The sequence below is a fragment of the Piliocolobus tephrosceles genome, chromosome 19 (genome assembly GCF_002776525.5).
Source record: "Piliocolobus tephrosceles isolate RC106 chromosome 19, ASM277652v3, whole genome shotgun sequence".
In the NCBI taxonomy this organism is placed as follows: domain Eukaryota; kingdom Metazoa; phylum Chordata; class Mammalia; order Primates; family Cercopithecidae; genus Piliocolobus; species Piliocolobus tephrosceles.
Window position 1 is genome coordinate 33,354,290 of NC_045452.1, and position 14,844 is coordinate 33,369,133.

At 63.5% G+C, this 14,844-nt stretch overlaps 1 protein-coding gene across 3 annotated transcripts in view; it reads right to left on the reverse strand.

The window, feature by feature from the left end:
* Positions 1-1,527: 1,527 nt before the first annotated feature.
* The window catches only part of COL6A2 (collagen type VI alpha 2 chain), a 34,907-nt gene continuing 21,590 nt past the window's right edge, over positions 1,528-14,844 (reverse strand). The window contains exons 14-28 of one of the 3 annotated variants that reach the window (XM_026447426.2): positions 14,649-14,738; positions 13,923-13,985; positions 13,281-13,343; positions 12,652-12,714; positions 12,075-12,137; positions 11,534-11,584; positions 11,172-11,207; positions 10,804-10,866; positions 9,507-9,569; positions 9,290-9,325; positions 8,949-8,994; positions 8,643-8,795; positions 8,022-8,474; positions 7,724-7,762; positions 1,528-2,417 (exon numbers count right to left, since the gene is read on the reverse strand). In XM_026447426.2, coding sequence (XP_026303211.1) covers positions 1,819-2,417; positions 7,724-7,762; positions 8,022-8,474; positions 8,643-8,795; positions 8,949-8,994; positions 9,290-9,325; positions 9,507-9,569; positions 10,804-10,866; positions 11,172-11,207; positions 11,534-11,584; positions 12,075-12,137; positions 12,652-12,714; positions 13,281-13,343; positions 13,923-13,985; positions 14,649-14,738 — 1,881 coding nt within the window. In that variant the 3' untranslated portion in view covers positions 1,528-1,818. Of the gene's footprint in view, positions 2,418-4,574; positions 5,441-7,723; positions 7,763-8,021; positions 8,475-8,642; positions 8,796-8,948; positions 8,995-9,289; positions 9,326-9,506; positions 9,570-10,803; positions 10,867-11,171; positions 11,208-11,533; positions 11,585-12,074; positions 12,138-12,651; positions 12,715-13,280; positions 13,344-13,922; positions 13,986-14,648; positions 14,739-14,844 lie in introns of those variants that run through there. The other 2 variants (XM_026447427.1, XM_026447428.2) reach the window with 2 other exon arrangements.

Genomic DNA, 14,844 nt, shown 5'->3' on the forward strand with positions numbered 1-14,844 from the left:
TCTTAGAACAGGCTGAGCCCTGGTCTAGTGTGACTCAGGTGAGCTTATCCTAGAATAGGCTGAACCTGGTCCAGTGTGACTTAGGTGAGGTCATCCTAGAATAGGCTGAGCCTGGTCCAGTGTGACTCGGGTGAACTCAGAATAGGCTGACCCTGGTCCAGTGTCACTCAGGTGAGCTCACCTTAGAGCAGGCTGAGCCCTGGTACAGTGTGACTCGGGTGAGTTCATCTTGGAACAGGCTGAGCCTGGTCCAGTGTGACTCAGGTGAGCTCATCCTGAAATAGGGTTAGCCTTGGTCTAGTGAGACTCGAGTGATCTCATACTAGAATGGGCTGAGCCTTGGTCCAGTGTGACGTGGGTGAGCTCATCTTAGAACAGGCTGAGCCCTGGTCCAGTGTTATTGGGGTGAGCTTATCTTAGAACAAGCTGAGCCCCGGTCGACTGTGACTCAAGTGAGGTCATCTTAGAGCAGGCTGAGCCTTGGTCCAGTGTGACTCCCGTGAGCTCATTTTAGAACAGGCTGAGCCCTGGTCTAGTGTGACTCAGGTGAGCTTATCCTAGAATAGGCTGAGCCTGGGCCAGTGTGACTCGGGTGAACTCATCTTAGAAGAGGCTGAGCCTCGTCCTTTGTGACTCAGGTGAGCTCACCTTAGAGCAGGGTGAGCCCTGCTCCAGTGTGACTCGGATGAGGTCATCCTAGAATAGGCTGAGCCTGGTCCAGTGTGAATTGGGTGAACTCAGAATAGGCTGAGCCCTAGTCAAGTGTAACTCAGGTGAGCTTATCCTAGAATAGGCTGAGCCCTAGTCCAGTGTGACTCAAGTGAGCTCACCTTAGAGCAGGCTGAGCCCTGGTCCAGTGTGACTTGGGTGAGGTCGTCCTAGAGCAGGCTGAGCCCTAGTCCAGTGTGGTGACTTATGTCCTTATCCAGGAGCTCAGAAACCCCGGGATGCTGGGGAGAGGCTGGGACAGACCCTCATCTAGGCCTCCAGAGGGAGCCTGTCCCGGCCGACACCTCCAGAGCTGTGGCTGATAATGGTAGTTGTTCATGCTGTGTCTGTGGTGCCCCATGATGGCCGCCAAGCCCACTCCTGCCAGGCCAGCGCCTGCCCGTGGAGCCTGTGGTTCACTGTGGTGCTCCCGAGCTAAGCCTGAAGGACCCTGGAGGTCTGAACAGCAAAACCTCACCGAGATTGCCCCAATGAACAAAACAATCTCAGAACCTGCTGTCTCTCCCCATCTAGTGTCAATCATGCGTCCACCCACAGAAGACCCTCACAGCCATGGTGACACTTCTTAGAGCACTTTGGACCTGGCTGGGGCTGGAGGGAGAGTTTGCTGATCAAGCCTGTGGGGTCTGCACAGGTGGGGTCAGCCAGTGCCTGCAGGTGATGTCCTAGGAGTGGGGGGACTTGGCCGGGGGAGCCATTGATCCTGATGGGCAAGTGACAGCTGCAGTGTTTTTGTCCTGACTGCAAGACAGCTTTGGCGCCTCTCCTGAGCACAGATGCTCGCAAGTGGGCATGCAGTGGGTTCAAAGCCTTTATTGGGTCAGGGCTTGCTCCGGAGCTCAGGGGCCAGGCGCCCTGGGAGGGCTGCAGGGGAAGGGAGGCCGGGCAGCCTCCTGAGGGCCTGGGGCCTGGGGAGACCTGGGGCTGGGTGGGGTCCGGGGCTACGGGGACCCCGAGGAGGAGCTGGAGGGCTGCGGGCCTGGGGCATCCTCTGAGTGAGCAGCGGTGCTGGCCATGCGGGACCCGGGCCCGCTTAGCACCATGGACGGGGTGGGCTCATGACCCTCCACTGCGCGCTGGGTCACAGTTCTAGCAGATCCAGCGGATGAAGCGGTCGAAGAAGCCCGGTTGCGCCAGGCTGTCGTAGTCCTTCTCGCGAAACACGGCGGCGCGGTCGCCCAGGCTGAGCGTGGTGAGCACATCCATGTCCACGTCGCTGCCCACGGCCACCACGGTGGGCACCACGTTTTGCTTGCGCATGGAGTGCGCGGACTCGTGCAGGCTGTCGTTGCCTGTGACGCCGTCGGTGAGGAACACGAAGGACAGCTCTGCGTTCCTCCGGGCCCCGCCACGCGCATTGCGCACGATGGCGTTGATGGCGTGCACCACGCCTGCGCCCACGTGCGAGAAGGAGTTCAGGTATTGCGCGGCCTCCAGCGCCTCGTGGATGGCTGTGAGGTTATGGCTCAGTGGGAAGGCCACCTGCTGCTCGCCAGGGCCGCCAAACTGCAGCAGTGCCACGCGCGCATTGAGGGGGTCGTCGTCCCGCCGGGCCAGCGTCAGCCGCCGTGCCACCTGCTCCACGAAGCGCCGGGCCTTGTGGAAGTTCTGCTCACCCAGCCGCTCGGAGCCGTCCAGCAGGAATACGATGTCCACGGGCCGCTGCGTGCACTGTGCCACGGACAGCTCTGCGGGGAGACGCAGGTGCGGGCTGGGCGGAGGGGAGGCTGGCAGGACCGGGCAGGCGCCAGCCCCGCACCTGCGCCCTTCCACTCGCACCCCACCTGCTGGCCCCACAGACCGCTGGGCTCTGCGGGGGTATTTCTGCAGGGCAGCCCTAGGTGTGGGTCCGCAGCCCCAGCCCCTTTGAAGCGGTAGTGATGGGAGCCACCGTCTCCTCTGCTGGTGCTCCCAAGCTTGAGACCCTGACGCAGGCACCAGGCCCTGTCCGCCTGCTGAGTGCTATCCCTGCCCGGGCTGCCCTCCTGGTGGCAGCCTGTATCGGCATCTTTTTGTAGCTCAAGAATTTGCTACCCACGTGAAGGCCACTGTCTGGGGTGGGAGGGATGTCAGGAGGACCGCGGCCCTGACACCCCCAGCCTGACCCCTCACTGTCTGGGTCCCAGAGCTGCTCAGAACCCCTAGAGCTGGCCGGGGCACGTCCCTCCCAGAAAGACCAGGAGCCCCTGACCCTTCTGACTGGCCGTGGTTGGGGGCAGTGGGTACAGGGACAGCCAAATCTTCTGCGGCAGCCCAGGTGGGCTCTGCCCTGACTCCTGTTACCAAAAGGGGCTCCCACCTGCCTGGGTGGGCACCAGCCCTGGGTATCCTGGACAGCTTGGGGGCTTGGCCACAGTCCAGGCAGGCTACCGCACATGTGGGTGTCACAGACCACAGGACGGGACATGGACAGTCCACATGCTTGGACCCAGCCCTGCGGCCTCGCCAGGGCCTCAGCTCCTGGGATGGGGGAGGGGAGGGGGACAGCCAGTTTCCCCATGGGTGTCTGCTCCTAGGCCCAACCCCTGGACGTTGTCACAGCTGGTACATGAACCCCCCCAGGAATCCCTCGGGAGCAAAGTCCTGACCCCAGGAATGCACACGGACACTGACCCGAAACTCAGCTTCGGGGGTCCTGGAGGTGCAAAGGTCCAGCCCCGCAGGCAGTGAGCAAAGCCCTGAACACAGCAGTGTGACCTCACACTGCACTGCAGCCTTTATAGAACGCTTGAGACACAGACCTCGTCTGAGCACACATGAGCTGGCGTGGCAGACGGGGTTCCCTCTGAGGTTATGAGGGACGCAGCTTATTCAGTGAAAGGAAGGGCAGCCTCCACATTAAGGCCACACCTAGGAATTGGCTTAAATGTCCAGAAACTTCTCAGGTACCACTGGGCTTCCCAAATCCTCTCCAAACTAATATTGTCACTGCTGTCAGCACACACACACACACACACACAGACACGCAGGGGGAAGCTGGTGTTGGGGGTCTCTCCCCATGTATCGGTGTCTCTGGGGCCTGGAGGAGACAGGGAAGCCGTGGGGGCCGGCCAGGCACAGGGAGGCTGAGACACTTAGGATGTCTGTGGCCTCTGCTCTCCTCCTCCTCTGGGGGAATCCTTCATTCCCACTGTGGGAAGCCCAGCCTGGCCTGCCCTGTGCAGCGGGTGTGGGGATAAGACCCTGGTCATGAGAAATGGTCACAGCCCTTCCCGGCAGGAGCCCAGCCTGGATGAAGCCTCCTGCAGTCAGAACATCGGGGTCTGAGCTTGCTGTGGGGGCTGTGCCCTATGGATAGTGACCCCTGCCCCTCCCCAACATCGTGGCCCCCGGGGTTCTCTGCTCAGTCCTCCGAGGACAGCAAAGGTCGTGCCTGGTGGATGCTCCCCCGACTGCTTCTGGGGACCCAGAGGATGGGCTGGAAGGGTGCAGACACCCTGAGACCGGAACTGCTGGCAGACAGCTGTGTCCATTTGCCCCAATGGGCATGACACTGGCCCAGGTACGTCATGGTGCCAGGACCGCCAAGTTCCGCGAGGACTATCTGCTGCCCAACCCAAAGTCTTCACCCACCGCAAGGTAGGCCATGAGCGCCCATGAGTCACCATGCATGGGATTAGTGCCCACACCCAGCAAGGCTTAGCAGCCTCAGGGCCTGTTTCTGAGGCTCCACTGGAAGCCGGTGGGGGAGACATTCTCCAGCACGTAGGCTGCACCCTCCCTCAGCCCCATCCCAGATGCACGGCAGCCCAGCTGGGCCACTAAGTAAGGGCCTCCAAAGACTTCCATGCCCCAGCACGGGAGCCTGAGGGTGACCTGACACGGCAAAGAAGGACTCTGCAGACGGACTGAGTTAAGGGTCTTGTGAGGAGGTCACTCTGGACTTCGGGTGCGCCTTAAACTCAATGACTAGTGTCCCTATAAAAAGGCCACAGTAAGACGGAGGAGAGTTCAGCCGCAAGGGACACGGCAGCCACCAGGGTGGGAAGAGGCCGGAAGCTGCCCCGGAGCCCCTGGAGGGACTGTGGCCCTGCTGACCCCGATCCCAGACCTCTGGCCTCCACTGAGAGCCAGCCTGCTGGGGGCAGCCCTGGGAAGCCAGCATGGCAGGGAGGGGCTGGGCGGGCGCCCGGACTTCAGCAGAGGGCCAACGCGGTCTCGGGGTCGCCCACGATGTCCCTGTGAACCAGCTTAAAGGTGTCAATGAACAGCTCCATCCAGTCCTGCCGCTCTACCCCGGTGGCGAACTTGGCCCGCTCGGCGGTGTAGACCAGCACGGCCACCAGCTGGGAGTAGGCGGCCGGGTCCTGCGTGAGCTCCGTGGCGTTTAGCAACTGTTGGATCAGGGGGATGGTCCTGGGGAAGGTGGCGTCCGGCCCCTCTTCCGTGCGGAGGAAGGTGACCGGGGACTCGCCGCCAGGCCACGGTGCATCTGCAAGGGAGCGTCCAGAGAAGACTTTAAGGCCTGTGGCGGGTGTGGGCCTAAAGCTCCTCCTCGGGAGGCCGCTCAGCGAGGCCAGAGTGAAGAGCGGCACTTGGGCCGGCAAGTCGGTGGAGATGCAAGTGGAGTGGTATGTGGGTTGGCCTTGGCAGGAGGCATGGGGACGGGGAGCTGGCAGGGAGCTAAGAGAGGAGACCCACACGGCGGCACCTTTGGGGGACGCCACAGACCCCGAGAAAACCTTGCAGCACAAAACAGCTCCGTCCAAACCTGCGTCAGAGACGTGCCAAACTCCAGCAGGGCTTCCAGTGCTGCAGGCCCCGTTGCCAGGAAGACCCCAGCCACCCTTCACGATCCTGCCTAAGAAAGCTTGCAGTGGCAAACCCTTCCTCAGCCTCTCTGGGATGTGTCCTCTACATCCAGAACTGTCTTCCCCCGAGCAGACCTGGCCTCTGCAACGTCTCTGCCTTTTCTTTCCACCGAGTGGAGCTCAGGTTACGCTGTGGTCGCCGTGCAGCTCTTACCGCTGAGTGGGCTCTGCCCTGGCTGCCTTCAGCTGCGTCCGATTTGTTTCTCCGGCACCCTCTGGTCCCCATGCAACTGACACCTCCACGAGCCTGGTGCAGGCCCAGGGTGGCTGGGTTTTAGGGTGGACAGGGCTGTCTGGAGAAGGCCAGGGCCAGGCCATAGCCAGTGGCGTCCACCCAGTGCCCAGGAGAGCGGAGGAGGATGCCTGGCTGTGTGGGCTGGTGAAAGCTGATTTAACACTGTCCCTGCTGTACCTCCTGGAGCCACAAGGTGGAGTTCGCTTTGAAACTGCAAACAGCCTGAAAGGAGGATGAGCTCCCAGTGTTGCGGACCAGGTGTCAGGGAGCTGAGAGGAGGGGAGGGGTTCTGGGGGACTGCTCCCAGTCACTGTCAGGTCCTGGAGGCCTCAGAAGAGGCCAGAGCTGCAAGGGCCCCGTGTCCTCCCTGGCTGCCTTCCCTGTGGTGCTCTGGTGGCCGGAGTGACCCACTCCCAGGAGGGAGAACTGGCTCACCCCACGTCACCATCTTGGCCCTACGAGGCCCACATCACCCTGAGGCCAGAACCAGAGACATAAGAAAGGAAAAGTGCAGGCCAATATCCCTGATGAGCACAAACCCTCAGGCAGGCATCAGCAAATCTGGGCCCACACGCGTAAACAGAGCCACACACCAGGGCCCGGTGGGTTCATCCTAGGCATGCTAAAGAGGAAAGGTCACGTGACATCCACCGACACAGAGAAAGGCCCTGACAAGACGCAGCGCCCCCTCACGCTGGACCCCGGGGTGGAGGGGAGGGGAAAGCCTCCATCTGGTAGAGAGCAAAGCGCCCACCGTGGACATTGCCGTGTCGCCCATCATGGGGTCCTGAGACTTCCCCACCCCATCAAGGACGAGGGGCTGGGTGGAGGGACCAAGGTCTCGTTCCTGCCCTCAGGGTCCAGCTGCCCCTGGTGCTGGTGCAGGCCCTGGCAGACCCTGAAAGAGGACAGCCCACTGTGTTGTGGGACCAGAGGCTGCCCACCTGCTGAAGGACAGCCAGAGCCGGGCGCAACCTCCAGGTTCTCTGTCGGAGCACGTGTGGGGACCCTGACCCCGAGTCCACGGCTCCTCCCGGGGGCAGCCTCAGGGCCCGTGAATGTGGCCCGGCGCACCCACCGGGAGTTCTTCATGGAACGCCTGAACGCACACCCTGACCCGAGTGCTGAGGAAGTGCTGACTTTGCACTGCAGACCCCGAGCTTTCGTCCCCGTGGTCCTCCAGGTCGGACCCTCCCACCCATCTCCACGGCGTCCCCATCTTGACGCTCCTGGAGGGGATGGCTCACGGAGGGGGACTCAGCTCCTAACGCCCCCGGGGAACCTCCTGTGGGCCCAGTTACGGTGCAGCAGTCACTGTGGGGGCAGCACCACGTCCAGCAGAGCCTGGATGGCACACCCCCAGCCGTGGGCACTGGCAGAACCTCTGCCTTGGGCACCCCCAGCTCCAGCTTCACACCCACGTGAGCCACATCCAGGACACGGGCTCCCAGAGATGAGAGCCACGGCCGCAGCTCCGAGGCAGCCCAGGGTCGGAGCAAGACCTGCTGGCGCTGGTGGGTGTCAGTGCCTCTACCCTGGGCTGGTTTCACTCACTGAATCCCCGGCTTCCTCCGAGTGGCACAGGCAGGGCCAGCCCATGGGAGTTGGGCAGCAGCTGAGGGAGACTGCAGGGTCTCATGGAGACCTTGGTGGGTGGTGGGCCTTCAACACCAGTGGCCACACGCTAAGCACAAAGCCAGGCCAGCAGCCCCCGCCCCATGGCCTGGCGATGCCGTTCCTGCATTCCGGGGAGCCTGCCCTCCCCAAGCCCCTCCTCTCCTGCGCTGCTGTCCTGCGGTCCCGGGGGCATCTCACTAAGGAGCAGCCTCTGCGGCTCTGCTGCCTGCTGAGTCCCTGCACGGCCCCTCCCCCAGCCCGGCCCTCGAGGAGGAAGGACACCGGGCTGCTCTGTAGTCTGGGGTGGGGGACTCGGGGTGCCCCGCATTACCTGTTTGGCAGGGAAGGTCTGGGCACACGATCTGAGGGTCTGGAAGAGAGGACAGAGGCCGGGCCAGGGTCAGTCCCTAGCGAGCCCTGAGCGGCCGCCCACTAATCTGCCCAGACAGGCTCAGGGTGCAGCTGGCCTCCGCCCTGCGGCCCCGAGAGGGCCCGACTCCTTCCTATCCAAGCCCACTATCCTGGGCTGCACATCCGGCCCTCGGGTGAGGGGTGTCCCTGGGGCCTGCGCTAGACAGCGGCTGGGGCCTGCTGCTCCTCGGCCGCCTGCCCCACGCCTGCACGCTCACCCGGGCAGAGGACGTCCTCCATGTCGTCAATGAACTTCTCAGCCACCAGGTCGGAGAACAGCGTCATGTTGCGCACCTGCTGTGGCTTGTCGCAGGCGATGGAGTACAGGTTCTCGCTCTCGTGCTTCTCGTGGAACATGTCCCCAATGCCGATGGCCGTCACCGTGACGTCGCGGTCACACAGCGCACGCAGGTTGAGGTCATCATCCCGAGGGTCGTGGCGCCCGTCCGTGATGACCACCGCAAACACGCGTGTCTTCTGGCGCCGGCTCTCCTTGATGAGGCGGTCGTAGGCAAACTTGAGGGCCGAGGGTGTCCAGGTGCCGCCCGCGATCCACTCGAGGTTCTTCACCGCTTCCTTGAAGCTCGACAGCGAGTCGATGCGTTCGTCGTCCAGCTGGATGGCCTCGAAGGTACCCTCGTGACTGTACTGCACCACGCCCACGCGCGTCCCTGTGAGCCGCATGCGTGAGGGTGTCGCCGGAGGCCTCGGCGTCTAGGGTGTCCCCGGACGCGCAGAGCCCTTGTTTGAGGGGCGTGTCTGTACTTCTCCCGTCCCATCGCCTCCCACGTCCCGCCCGGCCCCTCTGCCGTGCCTGTGCCCGCCCCTGCCCCACTGACCTGTCTCGGACTTGGGGTCCTTAGCGATGGCGCCCAGCCTGTTGACCACGTTGATGACGAAATTCTTCTCCAGCGTGAAGTTGGTGTACCCAATGCTCTCGGAGCTGTCGATGACGAAGACCACGTCCAGGGCGCCACAGCGCTTCTCGCAGTCTGGGGAGGTGGCAGGGTCAGCAGGGGGCACCGGGGAGACCTCAGACCCTAGGGCCAGGCGCACATGCGGGACCCAGCGATGACCCAGCCCTGCCGCACTCCCGCCCTCCACCCGGCGCGTGGGCCCCGACCCCACCGTGGGCAGTGCCTCACCGCAGCACCCGCAGGTCTCCCTCACGTACGTCATGACGTCACACTCCTGCAATGCACGCGTCAGGCAGGGCAGGCCAGTCCCCCCGGGCCCCAGAGGAGTTTCCACAGCAAGGTCCTGGCCCGGGGGCCCCGGGACATTCCAGCCCACGTGGGGAGGCTGGTTGGGTCCTGTCCCTGCCAACCTCGCTGCCACCCTCCTCCCCTCACCAACCTTGCCCTGTGACCTCCCCCGACCAAGCTTGCCCTCTGACCTTCCCCTGCTGACCTCCCCCGGCCCCGCTGCTCTTGGTTTCTACTTTTGGCAGGAGAAGGACACTGGTTCTGCCCCATGTGACACCTACCGTCAGGCCGGGGTCTCCAGGGGGTCCAGGCTCACCCTGGGGAGGGAAGGATGAGGCTGAGACGCTGGGGCCAAGGCTGAGCAGCCAAGTCACTCGCAGGCCCCTGTCCACTGAAACGTGGGTCCACCGTGGATGGAACCATGAGGCTTGGGTGCGCATTGGCAAGGCAGGCCGGGGGCTGAGGTCTGGAGGGCATGGGGACTGGCCAGCTGCCTACCTCGGGTCCTGGGACTCCTCTTGGCCCCCGAGGGCCTGGCTCACCAGGGGGACCAGGATCTGCCTGAGAAGGAACAAGGACAGGTAGGCTTCAGTGGCCATAGGGACAGTCTCTGCACACAGCAGGGCCCTGTGGTGTCCCCAACCACGGGTCTTGCCTTGGGGGGCCCTGACAGGTGCAAGGAGGAAGATGAGGCTGTGCCCCCACCTTCCCTGTGCTGGCACCAGAGCTGGGAAAGCCGTGAGTGGCCACCGTTAGAGCCTGGCCCATCAGAGGGGTAGGGGCCTGGCAGAGCTGAGTATCCCAGAAATGGCAGCTAAAACAGCTCATTCCAATCCATGGCTATTCCACCCAATTATCAGGTACTCACCCATCCACCCACGCACCTACCTACCCACCCATCCATCCATCCGTTCACCCACCCAATAACCCATCCATCCATCCTCTATCCACACACCCACCCACTTACCCACCCATTCGTCCATCCATCCACCTACCCATCCATCCATCCTCTATCCACCCACTCATCCATCCATCCTCCCACTCACCCATACATCTACTCATTCACCCACCTATCCATTCCATCCATCCATCTACCCTGTTCCCACCCACCCATTCATCCATCCATCTACTCACTCATCCATTCATCCATCCAGCTACCCATCCTCTATCCACCCACTCATCTATCCATCCATCCACCCACTCACCCATACATCTACTCCTTCACCCACCTAGCTACCTATTCATTCATCCATCCACCCACCATCCATCCATTTGCCCACCCCCATCTGCTTGCCCATCCATCTATCATTATCCATCCCTCGTCTTATGCTCACTCAGTTCCAGACCAACCTGCCGTCCTGGTTAAACCCTTGGCCAGGCTGAGGATTTGGAGGCACAGAGCACCTGCTGGGGATATCTGTGGGGAGGACCCTGGGGAGCGGATGCTGTGTGTGGGACATTGGGGAGAGGACCCTTGGGGAATGCTGTGTGTGTGAACTCTGAGGGGAATACTACCTGGAAGGATCTTTGGGGGGAGGGGACTCTGGAGGGGACCCTGGGAAGGATGCTGTGGGGGAGTTGCTGGAGAGGGGACCCTGGTGGACGCTGGAAGTGAGGATGGGTGGAAGGAGGAGGCCCCTGAGCCAGCCGTCCCCTTCAGGAAGGAGGCGGTGGTGCTCATGGCTGGGGCCCAGTTGCCTCGCATCCTCCCGTACTTTCAGATGCACACGCTCAGCCTCAGGGCCCCTCCCTGCCTCTGCCCAGCTGCTGTGGGCTTCGGGACGGCAACACTCACAGGCTCTCCTTTCTCTCCTTTCCTCCCAGGTTCTCCTTTCAAGCCGAAGTCGCCTCGGCCTCCCTGTGACAGGGGACACATGTTAGCCTGGGACAGATGATTTGAGATTTTTACTTGGAAAAATGTATCTGGCATTTTGGGATCATTTAAATGGGAACATCTATGTGGTTTTTTGGCAAAGCCTGAACTTTGGTTGCAAAGGGACCAGCCAGTGGCCGGTGGCTCCCTCAGACAGAACTCAGCCTTGGTGTCATGGCTGGGCCTTGGGGAGCCAGGACCATCCCAAGACAGGGATGGTCCTGTCAGTGAGGGTGGGCATCCAGACCCCCCACCCTGGGTGGGCACAGGTGGCCAGGACCCACATGTACCTCGGGGCCGCGTGGGCCGGGCTCGCCTTTTTCTCCCTGTGAAGCAAACAGAAGTCAGGGTAACGCAGCCTCAGATCCCAGGGCTCCTTCGTCCCTCTGGGCAGCTTCTGCAGCCGTTCCCCTCTGCTTATGCACAGTCTGGGTGAGGCCACCGTGCTGCGTTCTGAGCCACACTCTTCTGATGCTGGGCTGGACCTGTCCTTCGCTGAGTCACCCAGAGCCTTCTCACCACTCCGTCCCCTGGGAGGGACCTCACTTTCTTCTGCACAGGGGAGGCCTTGAGGGAACGACTAGGAACCTTCAGGGCCCTTGGGACAATGTCCACCCCCTCCTGGGCGCTGCCATCCCAGGCTGTGACTCACAGGTGCTCCTCGGGGTCCTGGATAGCTGAATCCAGGCCTGCCGGGGTCTCCCTGGAAGAGGACGTTGAGTCGGTCAGCAAGGTCATAGGATGGGGTGGGGCTGGGGGGCTGTGCTCAGCAGGGCCCAAGGTACACACGGGGGTAGAAGTGGGCTGGGGGTGCTGTCCAGGGCTGGCTGTGAGCAGGGGCCTGGCAGAGCCAACCTCGCCTTGCCCATCTCCAGCTGGGCCTGGATGTGCCTAGAGACCCCGGAGCTGCCGCCTGCCCACACACGGGGAGGACGCTGCTCAGGCCACATGGCTGCCCTCACGCCCTGCCTCAGGGAGGATGCGCCACCCACAGCCACGGGTCACTGCTGAAGAGGAGAGCGGGGGCTGCCTGGACCTGGAGGCAGCCCCTCCCTCCAGAGCGGAGAACAGGAGGCAGAGGCCCGGCCTGAGGCACGTCTGCTGGCAACAGGGCCCCAGGCCGGCCCCCTGTCCTGCTCCTCAGGCAGCTGCCCTGAACCCCCAACACATCCTGCTGGAGAAGGAGCACGTACCTTGGGGCCTGGCTGTCCTGAGTCTCCACGGGGTCCTGCATCACCGGGGTCTCCCCGAGATCCCTGAGGTCAGGAGAGAAAGTCAGAAGTCACCACAGGCAGGGACTGGCCATGGCCAGGGGTCACCTGACATGCTCCGTCCAGCCCTGAGCATCCGGGCACACGGCCCCAGCTCCTCCTGCTGCCTGTGGGGGCCGTGGACCCCCGTCTTGAGGGTCCCAGCTCCTCCTCTCCCCGTGGCCCATCCAGGCCCTCAGGACCACGGCTTTGCCCCTGACTCCCCCACCTGGGTCCTTCAGGACAGAATGAGGGGCTGGGGCTGAGAGTGGGTATGAGGTACTTGGGGTCTAGGGGAGCAGGTCCTGGCTTCTGAGGCCAGGCCCTGCTGCCTGGGTTTCCTATGGGGACAGTGGCTGGCTCCAGCCTGTCCCCACACGGACAGGGAAACCTGAGTGGTGCCACAAAGAGGGCATGGACCGTGGGGTCAGACGGCACTGGGGTCCCACCTCTAGTTGTGGGGTCAGAGGGCACGGGGGTCCCACCTCTCGTCACGGGGCTACAGGTGTCCCACACTGACCTGGTTTCCCGGCTCCCCAAGAGCCCCCTGGGGGCCTCTGGGTCCAGGCAAGCCTCGGTCTCCCTGGAAGAAAGGGGAGGAGTTTGGGGTCCTCTTGACTGACAGCGGCACCCCGGAGACCCCAACATCGATCCTGTGGACACTGCAGGGCCTCGTGGGGAAGGTGGGTCTGGCCCCAGCCCCTGCGACCCTCCCGGAGGTTGTGGCTCCACTTGACCTTCAGCCCTGACCACACTGCGTGGAGCAGGCCAGGTTCTGGGTGCAGCCCCCGCTTGGGCCCCCCTTACCTTGGGGTGCAGCACCCACCTGGGTTCCCAACCTTGGGGTGCAGTCCCTGGCCACCTTCCCTTTGGGTACAGCCACCCTTGGCCCCCCTACCTTGGGGTACAGTCCCCCTCTGCCCTTGGGGTGCAGCGTCCCTGGGCCTCCCTACCTTGGGGTTCAGCCCCCATCTCCCACTACCTTGGGGTGCAGCACCCCTCCTCCATTACCTTGAGGTGCAGCCCCTCTCCCCTACCTTGGGCCCCCCTCCACCATACCTCGGGGTGCAGCCTCCCTGGGCCTCCTTACATTGAGGTGCAGCCCCCTTCACCCCCCTACCTTGGGGTGCAGCTCCCCTGCCCCCCTACCTTGGCTCCTTTGTTGCCAACCTCTCCAGCCAGGCCGCGGGGCCCCTCAGGGCCAGGGTCCCCCTGTGGGAAGGGAAGGGAGGCCCCATGGGTCTCAGCTAAGGCCTCCAGCCTGGGTCCCACATGAGAGGCGGGTGTGGCCGGGGTTGGGGAAGGGGGCCTGAGAGGAAGACCCCTGTCTGTCCAGGGGGACGCGGACCAGTCGCCTGTTTCACCCACAGCTCCTTCCCGGTGCCTGTAGCTGCTGCTCTGAGCGTGGGGTCTCTCGGTCCCCCTGAGGCCACCCACACGTGGTAAGACCTTGTCCACCTCCCGGGAGGACGCCCCTTCCCCTGGTGTCCAGGGGAGCTGGTGGCCCGGGTTTTGCCGCCCAGCCCTTCAGCGTCACCCCTGGGTTCACGGGCCTGTGCCTCAGTGGGCCGGGGTTGTGAGCGGTGCCTGCACAGCCGTGTGGGGTGTGCCTGGGCGGGCAGTGGAGCTCCCTCAGCAGGGAATGGGGTGTGGGGATCTCCGGGAGTGTCCCCTGGAGGGTGAGGCCCTGGAGTTCTGTCGTTCTCTGGGAGGAATGGGGCTGGGGCCCTCATCAGGAGAGCCCGTGGGCACCATAGTGAGACCCTGTGGCACTTGCACACGAGGACTCACCTTCTCCCCCTTGGGGCCGTTGCTGCCCGGGCTGCCCTTGGTGCCGGGGTCTCCCCTGCGCCCCTGCAGAGAACAGGCGTGTGGGTGAGGGAGGGGGAGCGCAAGCCCAGAGCCCCTGGAGGGTGGAGTTGTGCCGGGGCCGATGCTGCTTCTCTCCAGGAGGGCTCTGGCTTTGGGACCTGGGACCTCGATCCCCAGGCTCCTTCCCAACGGCCTCAGCCTGTGCCGGTGGCTCTGCTGCCCGCCCTCATCCCTGTGCTGGGTTGGTCCCGCCCATGCTGAGGAGTCAGGAACAATCTGGGGAGGCTCCAGGTGGAGTTGCATGTTCGGTGAGTGGCGTTCTAGGTGATAGGCTGGGGTCCGGCGGGGATCTGGTGCCGTCCAGCCACTGTGGTCACTCGCAGGCAGGCTCCATGCTCAGACAGAATCCCCTCGGAGTGGTCAGCACTGGGACGGGCCCCGCCCACCCTTCACAGCACGGCCTGGGCAGCTGGGGCTGGGTTTAGGGAACACCATGGAGGACCTGCCTGGGCCTCCCCTCTAAGTTCAGCCCTGGGGGTGCCCGTGGGGTGCTCTGGGTCCACTTCTCAGGAAGATGGGGGCCTGGCTGTGCCTTGCCAGCAGGGGGTCCTGCCTACAGCCCAGGTGCCCTTCCCCCATGGTCCTCCTCAAGCTGCAAGGAGGATGCTCAGAGCAGGGCCCTGAGGCGGGGTGGGTGGGACTCACCGGCTCGCCTTTGGGTCCGCGGGGCCCGGGCCCACCCTTGGCTCCTTTCACACCAGGACTTCCCGGGGCTCCGTTGTTGCCTTGGTACCCCTGAGGAAGGAGGAACAGCACAGTCACCCCGAGGCAGGGGCCACAGCAGGGCCTGACCCTGGGCCCTCAGGCACGGTCACGCCTGTCCGTGTGTGGTGTGGAGCCC